Source organism: Patagioenas fasciata, chromosome 1 (assembly GCF_037038585.1).
Source record: "Patagioenas fasciata isolate bPatFas1 chromosome 1, bPatFas1.hap1, whole genome shotgun sequence".
NCBI classification, from domain to species: Eukaryota; Metazoa; Chordata; class Aves; order Columbiformes; family Columbidae; genus Patagioenas; species Patagioenas fasciata.
This window is the reverse complement of record NC_092520.1, coordinates 95,686,168-95,705,302: the sequence shown is the minus strand read 5'-3', so window position 1 is coordinate 95,705,302 and position 19,135 is coordinate 95,686,168. Positions and strand designations below refer to the sequence as shown.

At 38.6% G+C, this 19,135-nt stretch overlaps 1 protein-coding gene across 2 annotated transcripts in view; it reads left to right on the top strand.

Moving 5' to 3' along the window:
• DSCAM (DS cell adhesion molecule) overlaps positions 1-19,135 on the top strand; it is a 474,141-nt gene that overhangs the window by 52,520 nt on the left and 402,486 nt on the right. Inside the window, exon 1 of one of the 2 annotated variants that reach the window (XM_071811281.1) lies at positions 18,452-18,527. The exons of the other annotated variant lie outside the window; for it this stretch is intronic. Coding sequence (XP_071667382.1) covers positions 18,506-18,527 — 22 coding nt within the window. The 5' untranslated portion in view covers positions 18,452-18,505. Of the gene's footprint in view, positions 1-18,451; positions 18,528-19,135 lie in introns of those variants that run through there. 2 annotated transcript variants of the gene reach the window in all.

Sequence of the window (19,135 nt, the reverse complement as noted above, 5' to 3'; positions counted from 1 at the left end):
ATTGTCATATCCACTGAGCAGCAAAAGCATCAGGTTTCTCTATTCAGTATGTTTGGGCAGTATGATACACCCTACTATTGTATTGTTGTTGTTTTAAATAATGTGAAAAGTCATTCTTATATTTGTGTGCATGTGCATCTTGCTCAGGATGGGGAGGTGCTGTGCTGGTGAATCATTGTCTACAAAAATCTAAAAATACCTGCTCGTCACTGTTGTTCTACCCTTCCATTCTGTATTCTGTATTCCACCTGTATTCTCAAATTTTCATTCTATCTTTTTATGGGATAACAATGTTCTAAAGAAAATCATAGGCAAAAGTAAGATCATTCCCCAGGGTGGCCTTTTGTTTAATTCAAATATAGAATCACTTTATCTCGCCATTTTCAGGGTTAACATTCTGGGAGGCTAAAAAGGACACCTAAGCTCATGAAAACTGATACAAAGGTCAATTTATTCCCTTCCTCCCCACCAAGTCCTTTGTGTAATTAAATGTACAGTACTTGAAGCTTACCCTACTTGCTACTCTTTTTTTGTCAACTTGATTAAACATGACAACAGATCAATGGAAGAGTAAAACCAGGCCATTAAAAATAGGCAGAGGTTTAAGCCAAGTGTTCAGTTTCACTATGGAATAATAGAGCAAACCAAAATGTTCAGAATTTTGCTGAAAAGGTTGGTAAACTAGCTGTTTATATCCTACAGTGTTTGACAGTTTAGCTGGAAATATATTAATGAGAGTATTTATTAATTAGATAAATCTGGATGTCAAGTATACGGGGGATTGGGTGGTTTGACCGGTGGCTTTTTTTTCATTATTATTTTTAAATTTTTTATTCTAAAGTTGGGAACCTTAGAAAAACCAAACTGAAAGTGAATTTCTCTACTGGTAACCAGAACATACCAAGTTGTTGAGGATAATGCAAACAAATAATGTAGTGAATATAAGCTTTACATTCTCCTGTGGTTTAAATACGGAGAAGAAAATGCGGTTAAGGTTTTTGTGGGGGAGTGATGATTATGCACCTTTATGTCTGTGGCTTCTTGCACTGTCATCTCCAACCACGCAACACTGAAGGTGGGCAATTAAGTTGATCTAGAAAATAATTCTTATATTACCAAGCATTGTACAGTTGGCTATTAATATACCTTTTTTAATGTAATAGGTGTTTAGAGTGGACGCCTTCACAAGTGTGCTTTGTTCTGGTGTGTGTGTATGTGGTGGTTTAATTTTGTTTTTATTTATTTATGTATTTATTCAATATCTCTTTCCTCAACACCTCTGTCACTAAGGGAAAATATTATGATTTCTTCTTCATTTACTGATCAACTCATCTTATCTGTGTGTTCAGTTCATGTGAGGAAATGTCTTAGGGTGATCACAATCCATAATACCAGATACCTTCCCTCTATTCACATTACCATTCCCAGAATGGTGGAATAGAGAAGTTGTCTGCCTGATTCAAGAAGCATGGCTTTTGGGGAAAGAAAAAGATATTCCAGTTGTCGTCATTCCCCTTCTCCCTCCTCCCATTTTGCAATATGCAGGAAAGGGGAAGTTTCTGAAAAATCTGGAACAAGAAAGGAAAGAAAAACTGACGAGATTGACCCTCAAAACTGAGGTGACTTGCGTGCTCTTGTACATCAAGAGGTCTGCATTAGGACATGTCAACAGGCCCTAGGGATACCTTTGGTATTAGTCCGTGCTCTGAACTCAACAGATGCTACTGTACAGTCAGATATTTCTAAAGATTATACAAGGAGTTTTCTGATTAACATGTCCTTTGTGTTCTGTCATGTTCACGTAAAGTTTTGGGTGAAATGACAGCTTAGGAGTCAACACATTTTGTCACTGAGTTTTCTCAGCCTTCTCCTTTACTTTGTTGTTCTCATGCTGCCTTCTTGATGCTGTATTGAAATATTAGTAATACCACTTTCAGGACTTGATCCCCTGAGAAATGCTAGTCATCAAAACACTTGCTATCAAGAAACCTATTCAAGGCAATGAATTCACTGATGGTTACAAACTTACTGCCTGCTAAGGTCATGATGCTGAGCAAAATGGATTCCTGTTTTAATTATCTTCTGAACTGATCATAAAATGAAAACATTTACAAGTATCTGGGAACCTCAAAAGCAGATAGAATTTCTCCTTGCTTGCTTCTACTCTTGTCATGATTTGCTGTTTATCAGGTCTATGGAAATAAAAGAGTCTTATTCTTCCTTCACCTACCTCTCTTCTACCCCTTGAATCAGGGTTTGTCTATTATTGTCACATCTACTTGTGGTTACCCATATATATTAGGTGTGGATTTGTTTGCCTGATGGGATAGGACACTTCAACTGTGGCTTTCTGGTCTCATCCTTGTTACTTACAGATACTGCAAGTTGAAAAACAGTAAATATTAGAATCTTTGCCACAACATGACCCCCTCATATCTCATGTCCATTGCCCCTGCAGTTGGGTCGGATACTGTGTTTGCACCAGACTGACCACTGAGCTGCTGAAGATACAAGTGAAGGTTGATAGTTTGTTTATGAGTCGGGACAAAATAGGGTTTAAAAAAAAAAAAAAAAGAAAAGGTAATATATTAGGTACTTTAATTCCTGTTCATATTCCCATTACAGCACAAGATGTCATTAAATTGTGATAGTGATTACACATAATGACTACTTGATACTTTGATTTTGCTCAAAAGATCTCTTTTATCTCATCATTATTTACACTTTAAACTCTGCTTCAGAATCTACATTGTTGTCAATTTTTATGATGCAGATACTGAATTAGCACTGATTAGGAACAGGAGTGTGTGCGTGAGAAGCTATTTTGCCACATACAGTCATTTTATTAAGCCTCAAATATTATGATTTAATGTGACTGATGAATGAAAAGGTGTATTTGCAGTTTGTTAGGGTTAGCTTGGTCACACCAATTTGAATATAGTCCATGAAGATAATGTGTGAAAGGTACATGCCGTGGTTGAGAGCTGCCAGGGAAGGTGCTTCCTTGTTGTTTTTGCCCTGGTTTGCCACAGGAGTTAGGCCCTGAAGCTATAACGTTATAAGTATGAGCAACACAGGAAACAATAGGGAAAGACTTGCTGGAAGTAGACTGTTTTAAAAAAAGACTGAAAAGTAGGACCTCTCTATTTCGTCTTTTCTTGTAGGATCTTGTATTGCCTGCCCAGTCACAATAACTAGGAAATAAAAAACAAACAAAACCAAAACAAAACAAAAAAAGCCCAACCAAACGAAAAAACAAAACAAACAAAAATTCACCACCACTACCAAAAAAACTGGTGTTGAAAGGAAAGAGTAAGATTAATGGGGGAAGGGAAATCTCTAAGGGTAAGTTGGGGTGTGATACAAACCAGAACTGGACAAGGGAAGAGGTTATTTGAAACTTAAAGATGAGGAGGGTTGACAAGTGTGGAAGAACACATGATTGGTGAAAACTTGTCTTCCAGGCCTGAAATCTTGAAGAATATTCATGTTCAATCCTTCAATCTTGGACCAATGGTGATAAAGTCAAGGTGAAAAATAGTGAACCTACAAAATTCCCACTTAACTCAGGTATTTGAAAATGGTCATCTGGGACAAAGCAACTCAATCCCTAATGAATTGGTGCTAGAAAATTAATTTTAACTAATTTTTTAAACTTGTAAAAGTGACAGACATTAGATATATTCTTTCCTGTATAGCCCACCTGAATGTGGTTAAGCAGAAGAGTACACAGAGGTATTAGAAGCTTCCTTCACAATGTGTGTTGTCTCCTAATGTGCAAGTAAAAAATTATTAACCCTTACCAAGTGAAATGCCTTTCCACAATGAAGCATACCAAAACAGATCTTGAGAAGTATCTTACTTATGCATAAAATATCAAGGGAACCGTACAAAGGAGCAAAGGAAGTATTTGGGTAGGTAAAGTAGTTGCAGAAAAGCCACATTAATTGTCTGCAGTAACCTTCTTCTTGACTTTCTCAGTTATGATACTCCCACTAGCAGAGGTGTTTTAAGGTTGGGGTTGTCACTCACTTCTTGGTCTGTGGTCTGAGATGTATTGTACAGAAGATCCAAAGCTCGACACGTCAGACCTACTGCACATGAATTGCATGACCTGTCTGCACTGTCAGTTTTCAAGACCTAAACTGCCTGAAAACAGGTGTCACAGGAGCAGTTTTAAAATCCATTACCGGGATAAGTGTGCTAGATTTTGCACAGGTTAATTAGAAAACCCAACCACTCTATGCACCTTGTGTTTCAAGGGGGAATTGAACCAGTCTCCCCATTGTTGCCATTGTCTTTGAAAACCAGTTCTGAGGAATGATGCAAAACTGCATTGCAACTGAAATAAATTCTAGAAGAAAGTAATCCGTTGAATACCAATGAATCATCAGCCATGGATGAGTTTTCTTCAAGAATTACGAATAAAAACAGATGTATAATCTCTTGGAGAAACAGTGACTGCTGTAACCTTTTCCTTATATTGACCTAAAGACTTGTTGACTTATATTGACTATTTTTCTTGAGGTACTTAGTTTCAGAGGTTTTGTTTGTTGTAAAGAACTGCAGCAGAGAACTATAGGCTAGCAGGTCTTAAGAAAGAACGAAGTATTTGAATACATAGGTAAATGCAATGTACTGGGTAAAGAAGTCTGGCACAGCCTCAGCAAAGGAAAGCCATGCCTTGCAAATTATTACTACTTTTTTTTTTTTTTGGAGAAAATTGAAGCAGGTGGGCAAGAAGAATGTAGTCAGTATAACATAAAGGGATCTTTAAAATGAGTTCATCAAAGTATCATATCAAATAGTGTGAAAGAAAGATGCCATGGCGTAAGAGAGATCCTCATGTAGATTAATGATAGGCTAGAAAACAAATAGGAAACACATAATTGATTTTCATGCTGGAGAGAAAACACTGTCAGGGATCTGTGTTGGTTTATTGGTGGTCAACATATGCATAAATGAACTGAAGAAGGTTATAAATATTAAAGTCTTTTGATGGAACACTGTTCAAGATAGCCTAGCTTGCTTGTAAGTAGCACTGGAAAAAGTTAGATTATAAATATGTGCACTGTTGCTCACAACCCTCTGAGCTCTGCCATCCAGCCAGTTCATACCAATATATTGTGTGCATTTGATATTGCATGTATTATATAGTAAACCCACAATAAAGAGAGCACTAGAGTACTAGGGTGCAGTTGTTCAAGCCCTGAGCATACCAGAAGTTACAGTTTGGTTTTGTTAAGAAATAAAATTAAATCCTGAAAACTCAGATCTGACTTTTTTTTTTTTTTTAACCTCAAGTGAAAGCTATATTGAAAATCTGCTTTGGATTTTGGTGCTTTTGTTATTAAAGTTGCAGTAATTTGTCATAGCTCTAATCTCTGAAGCAATAGCTATGAATGCCAGTACATTTTACATTCGTTTCATTTAGTGAGATCTAAACAAAAATTAGTGCATCACGGTGATCCCAAAGGAGTTTAGGAAAACTGTGGGCAATAACCAAATGCTAATGATACTTCTTTTCTTCGTTAGGTCTTGTGTTATATTATTTGAGCTACTTAGTGCCTACGTGAGTACTGGTTTTATTTTGATGCTTACTACAGCCAAATCACTTCAGGAACCTTTCTGCAATTTTGTTATTAAAATAGTCAGTATTACGTACAAGTTCAGTTTATTTTGCAGAAGTGAGGCTGTCTGCTCAGATCTATTGTTACTAACTGTTCGTGTTGACCAGAAGTAATTGTTATGTGTTTTTCATGTGGGTTTCCCCCCCTCTTTTTCTTCCCTCCCCTTTTTTTTTTTTTTAATTCTGTGTTACTGAAGAGCCATCCCTTGAGCGAGACAGGCAGCTGTGCCCTCTTCACTCCATGTTCCTCTGCTGGTGCTGTGTGTGGTGCGTGGGGAAGGGCTGCTTATGATCTGCAGTTGGGCTGTTGCTGTGACATAGCCTAAGCCAGCACCGCCTAATATGACGGGCAAACTGTCAGAAAGAATATAGTCAAATTGAGAACTTGTCCCTATGGGTGGAAAAATCCAGCACAATTGTGAAGTAGCATTAGTGCAGCAAAATGCTTAAGACATGCTACGTGTTCTACAGTGGTTTGAAAACATACAGCAGAGCAGGGAATCCAAATGCTAAATGGCTGTGCTCTTGAAGGGGTTTCTAATTCAGGCAAGGGCTTGCTCCAGAGTGCCATTTCTAGAGCCCAGAGGTTTTCTCCCTTCAGAGTCATTCACAACGGTTTGTGTTGTCTTGCCTGTGACTCAGAAATTTTTTCCATTCCTGCATTTTCAGGTGCCCTGACTTGTTCTGCTTCTGCAGACTTCTGGAATAAGGACTCTTTCTTGGTTGAACCACTTGTAGTTAAGCTCGAGATGAAAAGGAAAGAATAATAGAGGAGGTGGGGGCAGTAAACCTATGCTTCCTGAATGCAAATGCTTTTTTACCACAATACTATATGATGTGATACAAGTGATACACCACACAGATATTACATTTCGTCCTTGATGTGCTAGTGGTGATGATGGTGACTTGGGACCACAGGTTTTGTTCAACATTTCCTAATTAGAAAATACAGTAGAGTTCAGTACTACTAGTCTCTTTAGTAGTGTCTGGAAGAACTGTTTTCTAGGCAGCACTGCAGAGTTCTCTCTGTTTATCCTCATGCTCTGTTTATCCCTATGGCCCTGGTGGACAGATTTTGAATTTTGCTTTAGAAGGGACTAACAAGTGAGGAAAATGGTGTCCACTTGAAATAGTATGCCACCAAAGCTTTGACCTAATTCTTTCTGTATGTATTGGGTTTTTTTTTGTTGTTGTTGTTGTTTGTTTGTTTTTTAATGGCAAGATATCTAGCAATGTTTCTGTGTGACTTCTTAAAGTAGAACCTTGTGCTTCGTATGCTCATGCCTGTCACTGTGTGCTTCATATTCTCATGCTTGTACTTATGGGGTGAGATCCCTGATGGTGTCTGGGTAGAAGCTCAGCCAAACCCCAGAACTCCATTCTCATCTTTCTTTCAGGGCAATATTTTTTTTATTCCCAGTGCTGAGTCCATCCAGGGAAAACATACTTCTCCCCCCAAAGTGGGAGAGCATGGCAGGAGAGTGCGTTATAGCTGAGCATCACCTAGATATTTCCTTCAGTTTTCATTCTCCCTTCTTTCCTCTGATAGTCTTAGGTTAGAGCTTTCTGTGGTACATATTCAACTCTGCTTTGGGTTTACAGAAACTTTTAACAGAATCAGCTTTCAGCTATAATAACAATGATCACTTCCAGTTTGTAGATGCAGGAGCCCACTGACCTTGTAGTCATTATTACTGAGAGCTCCTGAAGGCTTCTTGAGGGCATGAGAGGAATTAGCAGACTTAGCTTTTGGGGGACACTTTTCAGCATACTTGGTAATAGCCATGATATGGAATAAGGGAGCTGAGAGGTCGGGTTTTACAAATCTCTGGACAATAGGGTTATTTTTTATCTTCTCTAGTTTCCTATGGCTTGGTGATTGGAAGACTTGCTTGGTCTGTTGGGAGACTAACTCTGGCAGTAGGGCTCACTCACTGCAAGTGGAGGCCACCCACATGAAAAATCAGAGAATAAGAACCCATCCCAGAACGGTGTCTCGGTTGTTTTCTGCATCCATATGAAAGGTCCTGTAGGCTCAGGTTTTGTGAATTTCCAAGCATTCAACTGGGATGTGAGAAAGATGACAGAGAAGTGACCAGACTATAGAGCTCACAATGCAGCTGACTGCTCTGGTCTAAAACATACTCTAGTATAATTTTGTGAAGCATCAGTTTTACTTTCATCTTTGTGTGGAAAAGATTAAAAGATTTTTTTTTTTTTTTTGTAGTTCTGCACAGGTCCAATGAGAACAATGTTAGTCTTTGTTGTTGTTTAGTTGTGAACTTCTATTGTCCATCAGGACAAGATATAGGTGGCCAGGAGGACACTATAAGAAACCATTAGGTCAGCTGCAGCATTTGCAGACGAGCCTCATACTGAAAGCTGTGGGACCTCAGCTAATGAAAACTTCCAAGTGATGACTCTGTTTATGGGCAAATTGATAATTTTACAAATCAGTCAAAAGAAAAGCTGTACATATATTGATTAATTCAGCTTTTCAGAACTCTGTGACACAGCTCATAATCTTTATTTCTCTTGCTCATAAAATATTTTTTTGAGGAAAAAAAAAATCCAAGGCTTTTCTTTCATTTCTCTCTGGTTGATTTTGGTGTTCTCACAATGTGTTGACTCTTGCTTCAAGAAGGAAAACCGCACATTTTTTGCCTCCAAGTTGGCAATTATTTATTTGTTTTGGTTTTCAGTTTCTCTCTATTTGCTTAAATAAGGGAAAAGAACTTCACCTACACATATTACTCTGGTATAATAGTTTGTAGCCTAAACTGGAATGCTTATCTCACATAAATATTTACCCTTTCCTTCAATTCGTTATTGAACACACAATTAAAAGTAAGCATTTAAATCACAAACAGATTATTCTTTTTTAGCTGATTAAAACCTCCCATCACTTGCACCATTGCATTTGCCACTCAGCATATGTGCGTGCGCTCAGGTCTCTACAGTGCACTCCAACAAAAACCCACACTTTTCCCCCTTTCAGAGATGCAACTTGTTTGTGAGTGCTACTTCTTTTTATAGTTTCACCTGAGAACATTTATTTTAACTGCGGAGAACTGCTTTGATTTAATGAAAGTTGCTGTCCTGTGAGAATGATAATGCAAGACTGCATGCTTTTTTCTGTAGCGATAATTTTTTGCAGGCAAAACCAATTGCATACTTAGTTATCCTCATTAGTGATTCTTATTTTGAAACTGATTGAAATGGATACCCCTTTGGAATAAAAGGTTGAACACTGGCACATTAAACCAGAGTAGCAATTTGAAAAAGCATAATTTTTTTTTTTTGTTCCTTTTGGTGGACACATTGTAATTTTATACTGTTTAGCCCAAAAATACTGGCTACCATCATACAACACACTACATGGGAAGCAGTTCTGCACTGGGAGATTATATACTGTGAAAAGAATTTTAGCTTTCTGAATGATATCTATTACCCAGTCATATACATTAAAACAGTACAAAAACTAACCAGCTCATCCATATTTGCTGAGACTATATTGTCAGTTTTATTTATTTTTTTTCCCATTGCTTTGTACTGTAGTAGCAATCATAACAATTTACAAGACTGCTTCAACACCCAAAAGTCGAACATCCATGAAATGCTTTTACTTCAGATTTTTATTTTACCACATGTTAAGCCAAGTCTCTGGGATGGCCACTCAAAGGGGGCACCTGCTAGAGTGAAGTTAGTGAATAACTAAGTTTCTTTGTAGAAGACAGTTTTGGAATGCTACATTTTGCAAAACAACACTCTGCTCATTCCCTCAGAGCCTTTCTTTATATGAGGAAGTCACAAACAACTGATAATTGGCCTCTCCTGGACTTCCTCCAGGCTCTCCACTCCAGCTATATTGCCAACCCTTTCTTGTTCCCTTACACCGTCCCCTCAGGAGGTGGGATGATGAGGAGGAGGTTCTGGGTCAGAGGGAAGGCCTCCACCTGCAACTGCTCTCATCTTCTTGTTCCTGGATGCCATCTTCCCCATCACCTCTCTCCTGAAGCACTCTTGGCCATTACAACCTGGACATCAAGTCTGGGAGGAATGCCTAACAGGGAGTGATCAGGATTCATTTTCTCATCTGACTTCACCAGGGTGTCTTATAGCTACCGCAAAGAGAAAGCAAGGAGCCTTTTGGTCAAATTCGGAGATTTCGGGTTTTGAAGTGTCACTCTGAGGCATGCTGGGTCTCCGGCCTTTTCCTGCACTGATGTAGGTTCTTGCAGGTGCTGGTGTTCACTTCAAGCCCAGCAGGTCTGCCTGTTGAGGATGACTAGCAGCTCACCCATGCAAAGCTCATGTTTGCAGAAGTAACATTTTCTAATTGAAAAATTGGTGAAAAAGTTTCTTGTCACTTTTGCTTCATTGCTGTTTAGGAGACCTCTGTAAGAAGTATGAGAAAAATTTGTTTTGTCAGACTAACACATGCTTCAGCTTTTGCTGATTGAATGTATATTTTTCTTGGGAGCAGACAAAAAGGGGTTTTATGTCTATTGATCTAAGGAACATCTGTGGTCTGATGGTCTGACCAGTAGAGAACACAAGCGTTGTCTTGCTATTTGGAGGAGATGATAACTGCAGACAATTTGTTGTTGTTTGGTTAGGTTTTCTTTTTTGTTTGTTTTGGTTTTGTTTGTTTTTTTTTTTTTTTTTTTTTTTTTTCTTCTTTTCTCAGTAGTTTACAGTTTACTGAATGCCTTCTCTGTCTACTCTGCCGGAGGCTGTCCTGAGGAGCCTCATACCCCTGAAGCCCCAGAGGAAGTCAGGACAATGGAAGAGTTTGCCTTGGTTGATGAGAGTTAGGGAGCAATTAAGCAATCTGGACATCCATATATCCACGGATCCAGATGGGATGCACTGGCGGGTGCTGAGGGAGCTGGCTGAAGTCACTACTAGGCCACTCTCCATCATCTTTCCTAAGTTGTGGGAAACAGGAGGCGTGCCTGAGGACTGTAGGAAACCAAATGTCACTCCAGTCTTCAAAAAGGGCAAGAAGGAGAACCCAGGTAACTGTAGAATGGTCAGCCTCAGCTCCATCCCTGGAAAAGTGATGAAACAACTTATCCTTGGTGCCATCTCAAGGCATATCAAGGATAAGAGGGTCATTAGGGGCAGTCAACATGACTTCACCAAGTGGAAGTCATGCTTAACCAACCTCATAGCCTTTTAGAAGGACATAACCAGATGCATAGATGATGGCAAAACAGTGGATGTGGTCTACCTTGATTTCAGTAAAGCATTTGACACAGTCTCCCACGACATCCTTGCTACTAAACTGGGGAAGTGTGGTCTGGATGATTGGGTAGTGAGGTGGACTGGGAACTGACTGAAGGAAAAAAAGCCAGAGAGTTGTGGTCAATGAGGCAGAGTTTAGTTGGAGGCCTGTCTCTAGTGGAGTGCCCCAAGGGTCAGTACTAGGGCCAGTACTGTTCAATATATTCATCAATTACTTGGATGAGTGACTAGAGTGCACTGTCAGCAGGTTTGCTGATGACACCAGACTGGGAGGAGAGGCTGACATGCCAGAAGACTGTGCTGCCATCCAGCGAGGCTGTAGAGTCTCCTTCCCTGGAGACATTCAAAACCCGCTTGGACACATTCCTGTGTAGCCTCATCTAGGTGTTCCTGCTCTGACAGGGGGATTGGACTAGATGATCTTTTGAGGTCCCTTCCAATCCGTAACATTCTGTGATTCTGTGAACATTGACCAAGGAAATCAAACTGGCTGATAGCAAATAAATATTTTTCTTGACTCCATTCGAGGTTTGACTTAAAACTGTTGTGAGCGCTGGTGTTTAACTGATGTTTTTGTATTTACTTTTATTAATGCAGAAGTTTAATATACCCATCTCTTTGTTGATTATTTTTGTAATCTTAGGTCAGTTTGTGCAGTTGATTTCCTTTTGTTTTTCATATGTCAAGTTTTAATGCAAGGAGACAATAAACTGGGGCAGATGCCCTCTGTTAATCTCTTCCACCATAAAAGGTGATAGAAAGATAAGGGCGAATGACTTCAGGTTAGAAAGAGTCTTGCAAGTTGGAAAGGTTTTAATGGCTTTACTAATACTACTAGTAAATAGAGAAAATGATACAAAATATACAAAACCAATCTTGAATGCTCGATATGGAGCTGGCGTCACTCCAGCAGCAGCGGAGCTGGTTGTGTGCAGCTGGCGTGGCTGCAGCAGCTGCAGGACAGGCACCCAGAAGTCATGGGTGGGACTTCACAGCAAACTGGAAACTGGATTTCAGGGATGCAGGGCCTGAGGCCTATAGATCGCAGGCAGACAGACAGGGTCCTCTTCAGATGATGACCATTGTCAAAGAGAAATGAGACTCCTGTGATCTCCATCTTATATAGTGTTTATTACGTGTATGGGATGAAATACTCAGCTGGTCACTTTTAGTCACCTGCTCTGTCTGCCCCTCTTGGCAAACATGTCCTGTTATCAGTTAACCTTGGTTACCATAGCAATAAATCTAAACATGAGCTTCTTCAGCATTCTGTTGGTCCTCCTATCAGCACCAAGCACAGTGTCCAAGAAAAACATGCAGCCACCCAGAAGGCACTGAGAAGAACCCAGCCGAGAGGAAAACCCACCAAAAGAGAAACTGGTCTTGTTTTTAGCAAAACCAGGACACCATACTAAAGCTATTTTGTGTTGATTTTAGAATTCTCTCTCTTTTTTTTTTTTTTTTTTTTTTTTTTTTAATTTTAATTTAGTTTTCTCTTTTCTTTGTTCTTTCAGTTCCTTTTAGGAAGACATACTTTGGGATCTGGTCAGAGCATCTTTATCCAGAGTTGTTTTACCGTTCCCTGTTATTGAAGATATCTATCTTGCCTCCAACTGAAATCTAGGTCTTGTGTGAGCTGTATTTTACCCTTCCTCCTCCCAAATAGCAAGGGATGTTCAATCATTGTCAGTTTAGAGGGACATATGAAATTTCTTTCAGAATCAAACTCAAAATTGCAAAAAGCATTCATTTTACCCTTATTCTGACAAAATGTGAAGTATTTATCAACCTTATATGTTTAGTCATTAGATAAAACCCCTAGAGGGAGACATGATCACAGATAGATTGTTGTAATGCCTCATCACTCTGATCTTTTCAAAATAGCTGAAGTAATTTCTCTAGGTCACTTTGCATAACCTGTTACTTGATAATTGAGTAGTGATAACAATGCTATTGTTTGGAGGAGTCTAATCAGTTTTTTCCTCTTTTAAAATAAGTGCCTATTTTTTAATTTAGCAAGGAGAGACGTATTGGATTTTTTTTTTTTTCTTTTAAAATCTCAGTCATAGTGATACATTAAGGAATCTTAGGGCAGGAGGGAAAAAAAAAATCACCCGAAATAGTGACATAGCTCGCTAGCATCGCACTCAATCATTTGCCCCCCTGACCCCCTGTGTTTCTCTGACGGTGTTCTGCACTAGAGTAATCTGCATATTTGTGATTGCATTTGTAATGCTTCTGCTACTGGTTTGAAAGGCATAGCAATGCACTCTGAAATGTTCCATTTATTAGTTCTCTGTGACTGTTTATGCAAAAGAGACTATCATTGCATACTATATTGTTTGGATGTTAACCTTGTTAATTTGGTTTCTTTAAACATAATTTGTTGTTTAGATGTCTTCAGCCATTTTCTTACAAATGTCTTGCCTGGGTTTTTTTTTGTTTTAATTTTAGTGGTTTTTTTTTTAAATTGATTTTTACATGAATTCCATTAAATTGTCTGACAAAATATTTATAATTTACCTTATAGTCAGTAATCAATATTTTATTTTCCTCTGGTAAAGAGCATTTCAATATTTTCCACTTACCATATAGAAAATAGGCCTTAAGTTCTGTTCTTTAGATTTCTCAATTTTACTTTTATATTTACATCCCAAAATTTCACAGAGAAGTTCAACGCCTAAAAATTGCATGTATGTTTTACTAATGCCAAGTAGAATATTATCCTGCAGACGTGCATAATTTTTTCTTAGCTTTAAATAAAACAAGACGCAAAGACATTCAAAGGAAGGATAAACTCTGCCTAATAGCTGGATGTTTTTAAGGGTGATGATCTAGACGATATTTTCTTGTGTGCTTCGAATTCTGATTTCAGGCCAGTGAAAATGAATCTATCTTACTGATACCAGATGTCTCATGAGATAGAGCATCCTGAGGAGTTCCCTTAAAAATCCACCCTTGAATGTTAACATCCTGCTGAGTTCTACCGCTCCTGTTGGATTTTTCTTCCTTCTTCTTTTGCAGACAATGTCTTTTTGGCCTCTCTGTCTCCCCTTGCCTCTCTGTCCTCTTTCCGGGGGTGAAGGGGAAGCACCTTTGTCTTTTTTTTTTGCTATGATTCTACTGTTGCTTTTCGTTTATTATCTCCCCATCAAAACAAAGCTAAAACCGCACACATACACACACACACACACACAAAAAAAAAAAAAAAAAAAAAGGACTTGTTTGACTTGTTTTAGTTTTTCTGAAACCTGGAGCTGTATTGTGGAATTGCTGGTGTTGTGACTGTTGTCAAAGGATGTGGTGTTTTTAGGCTAATCCATGTGCCAGAGGGACCAGACTTGTAATAGAAGGACCTGTAACTGTAGACAACAAACATCCTCCCGGAAGCTAAAAATATTGAGATGTCTGTGCTAGTCCTCTCTGATTAACTGGTATCTTCAAGAAAGAAGAAGAGCTGTCCTAATCTCTCCCTGACTGTTGCAGGTGAAGAACTAAGTGAAGTGAGTGATTTGCCCACCAAAGTAGGGTCTAAACTGCCTTTAGGCTGTGTTTGTTGTCCTACATTAGCTGTACAGGAGGCTCAAAAAAGCTGCTCACCTAACCTAGGCATGATGCGTGGGGACTCCCAGGAAAAGTTATGCTCCAGGATACATACAGGCTGTTGATATTCTTTTTTCACCCTTAAATTTTGATTGGAGCTTGATGCATAGATGAGACTGTCTGGGTTCCTAGTCACTTCACTGCTCAAGGGACCATGTCTCACTCTGCTTTGCACCTGCTTTATGTGGCTGAGAAGATCCCTGCAGCAAATTTTCCCAGCTCTCAGTTTTTGCTGGAGTGTGTTGTCCTGTCATGGTAAAAAGTGGTCCCAGGCATCTACTGTTCCAAGTGCAGGCTGTAAGAGTCTGCTCCAGGAAGGAGCTTTCTGAAACAGAGGTGTTCTTGGATGGCCGATTTCCAACAGAGGCAAAGCTTAGACTTTATTCTATGTTGTCCTTTTTTAGTTTTATTTTTTTTTATGTTTTTATTATACTCCTTGGGTTTGCTTCTAGGTTTCTCATATTTACATTGCTGGTATTTAACAGTGACAAATTCTTAAATTTTAAGATGACACTTTATATGATCTACCGTATCTAAAGAAAATATTTTTGCCCAGTTCATCAATCACAACATCACCAAGGAGAAAAGGAAGGGAAATGCTCATGTCCAGGGCTGTGGCAAACCTGACATTTTACTGTAAGAAAGTTAAGGCTATTGCTACAAACCTGCTGTAGTGCAGGAGAGCAGTCAACTGTTTAATTACATAATTTATCTTTTCTACTTTGATTTTTGTTTTACCTAAATAATCTCAGTGGTGTCTTTGCTCCAGACTTTCACTTTGATTCATATCTTTGTTTTATCTATAGAAATATTTCAACCTGGATTTGATAAATCCAAGAAATGAGAAACAATTTTCTCTTCGTTTTGAAATTGTTATTCATATAAAACCAAACTTTTCCCTTGCAAAAATATTACAGGAATAGTATTTAGCTTTTGAAAAGGACAGGGTAGATAATTTAAATATGAGTATCAATTAATTGTTCAGAGACATTATATTAATATTTTTGAATATGTTGACTTATCTGTTGCCCAAAGATATTTCAGCTCTTTCAAGAACTGAAGAGAAAACTGCGGTTTTATGCAGTCATTTGAAGAATACGGAAAGAGGGCTTTGGAAGAATGTGAGGCATAAAAAGCTAGCTTCAAAAATCACATACACATTACTTAAACTTACTAATGCATGAAAGAGAACATGATGAAAAATAAATGCACAACACCAAGACTCAATTGCATTCTGACACCGAGTTGAACAGATATACATTTTTCTTATGTTACATGCAAACTCCATAAAAGTTTTCACTTTCGGCATCATTTCAGTAAAGCTTCTTAAAGGTGAAGCAGTCTGAAGAGGCATGTAGAAAATGGTGGAGGAAGGGAAGAGGAGAATGTCCTTTGGACAGATAGTTTCAAGATTTGCTTTTGCATGTCTTCTTTCATCTCTTTGTGGCAGATGATGCTGATCCCTCCAGAACACGAGATCCTACAGAGAGCAAGCCCAAGCCTGATCCAGCATGGTAGTTTAAATGCAGTGTCTTCTCTCTTATGTCTTAATAACACCTCCTTCTGTTCATTAAAAAGGAGGATTGTGAAGCACAAATTTCAGCCTTTGTCTGGTGAAATACACAATGAAGCCTTGACAAATGACACCCTTGGAGGTGGAAATCTTAGAAGTGTTATTTGCTAGGACCTTATAGAAGACCTTGAAGTGCCTAGCACATATGATGCAGGAGCTGCAGCACCCTGGAGACCTGGAGGAAGGAACTGCATGTGAAAAGAGAGAAAAGGTCATCTCTGTATGAACCAAAAAAGCAAGTCCACTCTTAGCCATGGCAAGAGGTACAGGTGTAGCAAATACAAAGCCCAGTGCAGACTGAAATTTGTGCTTCACAATCCTCCTAAGTATAAAGATCTTTATACTTATCTCTGTCCAGCCTGGTGACATCTACCCAAACTGACAACACAGTGCTCAGTCTCATTTTCTGAGCGTGATCAATTCGCAAATCCACCGACCAGCTTGTTGTGAGTACTTGACATGAGATTTCTCAAGTGCTAAAAGATGTATCTGGCTGATATATTCAGCATGTTGCAAGGCACAATGTGGCAGCACTGTCTTCCCTGGAAAGCGGGAGAAATTTCCTTTGCTATTATACTTTGTTAGTTCCCCTTATTGCTTCAAGTAGTTGAGTCTAAGGAATTTTGACTAAACTTGCAAAAAATGTATCCTACTTTTCTCCCTTCCCCTTGCTGTTGTTTGAGTAAGATAATAGTATATATTTAACCTGAGATTCAAGAAGTGTCTCTTGACATGTGTCTGTTGATCTGATAAAATGTTTATGTGATCCTCTAAGCACATGGTTAAGGGCACAGGTCTTTGCCTCATTGCCCTGAAGTGCCTGCAAGTGCAGACTGTTTCTCACCTTATCATTTCAGCTGGAGTGTCCACTGAGGTCTACTGAGATGCAGGCCTCCTTTTGTTTCCCTCAAGTATTATTAGTCTCAGTAAACCTTATTCAGGAGGAATCTTTGCCTTTCCTTCCCTTGGACTCTGCTAACTGATGTCATCTCTGAAAGTGCTGATATAATCTCTTTGTTTAGGCCAAGCATAGTCAGACTTGACTGCAAGCTATTTCAGTTCTTTCCATACTGTTCTCCCTTATAACTTTTAGTCTGAGTTTTCTTCTGCTTATTGTAAAATATGGGTTTTGGATGGATCATATTTTACCATTAAGTAACATATAATTACATATCGTCTTTAACTTGTCTCAGTTTCAATTAGGTTATGATATATCACTATTCAGCTAATCACTTTCTTCCTATGGAACATTGCAGGGAAATATATTTTTCATATAAGATTCTGAAATCCTGTTTTTGTTGTTGAATGTATCCAAGTAGCTTACACATTGTTTTCCACCAAAAACCACATCTGGACTGTCAGCATTATGTATATGTGTGTGTATTATGGCACTGCAATTATTTTCCGGGGTTCTTAATGTGTTTGTGTCTGCCATTAAGATGAATGTGTACCAGATGCTGTTTTAAAATGAAGCACTATTGTATAGGCTGATGGATGGAAAGTTTGTCAAAAGTAGTGAAAGCTTCTACAGGGAATACAAAGCAGCTGGAAAAATTCATTGTTATGTCTGCTAGTGTGAGTCTCTAGTTCAGCTGTGCTGCATTTTGATTAGAAAGTTAGATTCTATGGAAGTGTCAAACATAGTTTCTGATATTCTCTCTGTTTACGGCATTTGCAATTTGATATTCACCTCTTTATTCTTGACCAACGCATCTAACATTTTTAGGTGAATGTCTATTAAGAAACAGCATAGCATAATGAAGTTGGCAAATGTGAACTGTATTTATTACTTCCATGTGAATGTCTTGTTGGCCAATGGAAATTAAAATGCCCTGTTAATTGTTTCACTTGCATTTGTAAAAAATGGCTTGTACAGCAGATGAACAATGCCTTTAAAAAAAATTCTCTATTATGTTACCAACAATTCTGTTCTCTGCTTTGAAGTATGACTATAATTAGAAATGTAATTATATAAAAGAGGCACCATCTTATTCAGGCCTGCTTCTTCCTGTGCTTAGTCCAATTATGTCTATTTTTGCTTTCCAGCTACCCAAGTTTCTACTAGGGCTGTGCCAACTAGTGGAATTTGTTTCTCACAAGGGACTTTATTCTGCACTAGCACCTGTCTCGTCTATGTGCCAGGGACTCGTCTTCTCCAGGGCTTGAAATTTCTTCTTTCTGAATCTCCAAGTGCCTTTCATCCTATTCTGTCATACCCATTTATCTGTCTTCCTCCTGCATGCCAGACATCTTTCCCTATTGCTTTAGGAAGTGGCCTTTTACTTTTTTCTTTCTAGAGACTCCCAGAGCCAGTTCTGCTTTCTTTTGAGGTGGTGTGTCCTGATGGTCAATACCAAGATGATGTTTGGAAGAGAATATCTTCCCATCTTGTATCACCTCAAGGTGTTGAAAGAGAGAAGGATAAAATAGTCCATTTTGTGCTTCCAGCTATGATAAGACTAAGTGGCAGAGGTAAACAAAGCACTTCATGACTTAGTGTTGGGATTATAAATTATGTCTGCAGGACAAATATCTTGTGCAAATGAATGCTAACCTTGAAATCACTTTCACGGAAGCTTATTTGGGCCTGATGCGCTATCATCACGTTTTCAAAGCCTTATTTCTTACCAGACTTGCTTCAGAAAATTGTGTCAGAATCTACTGTATTCAAGATACAGTGCAGTATGTAAGTTTTTACAAGTGAGCAGTATATGCAAATTAACAACAGAGCGGTGGTATTGGTAATGTTTCCTATCAGATACTGGAAGACAAAAATCATGCCTTATGTTGATATGCTCTAAGATAGCAAGGTTTAGGAAGGCTTTTTGGATAAAATGTTGAGGAAACTTTATGACACCTGGAGCCTTCAGCCCCTCTGGGTAGTAGCTGAATAGCCCATGGCAGAATTGTTCAGAAGAATGAGGGCTAATCTTGTGTTCTGGCCAATACCAACTTTTTTCAGTGTTACAGAATCTGTGGTTTAAAGTTGGAAGAGGGACATGGATGGCAGAACCAAGATTACTGGAAGTGTGCTTCGTACTTAGGTTTATAGTTATTTGTTAGAAAGACCTGAGCAAATT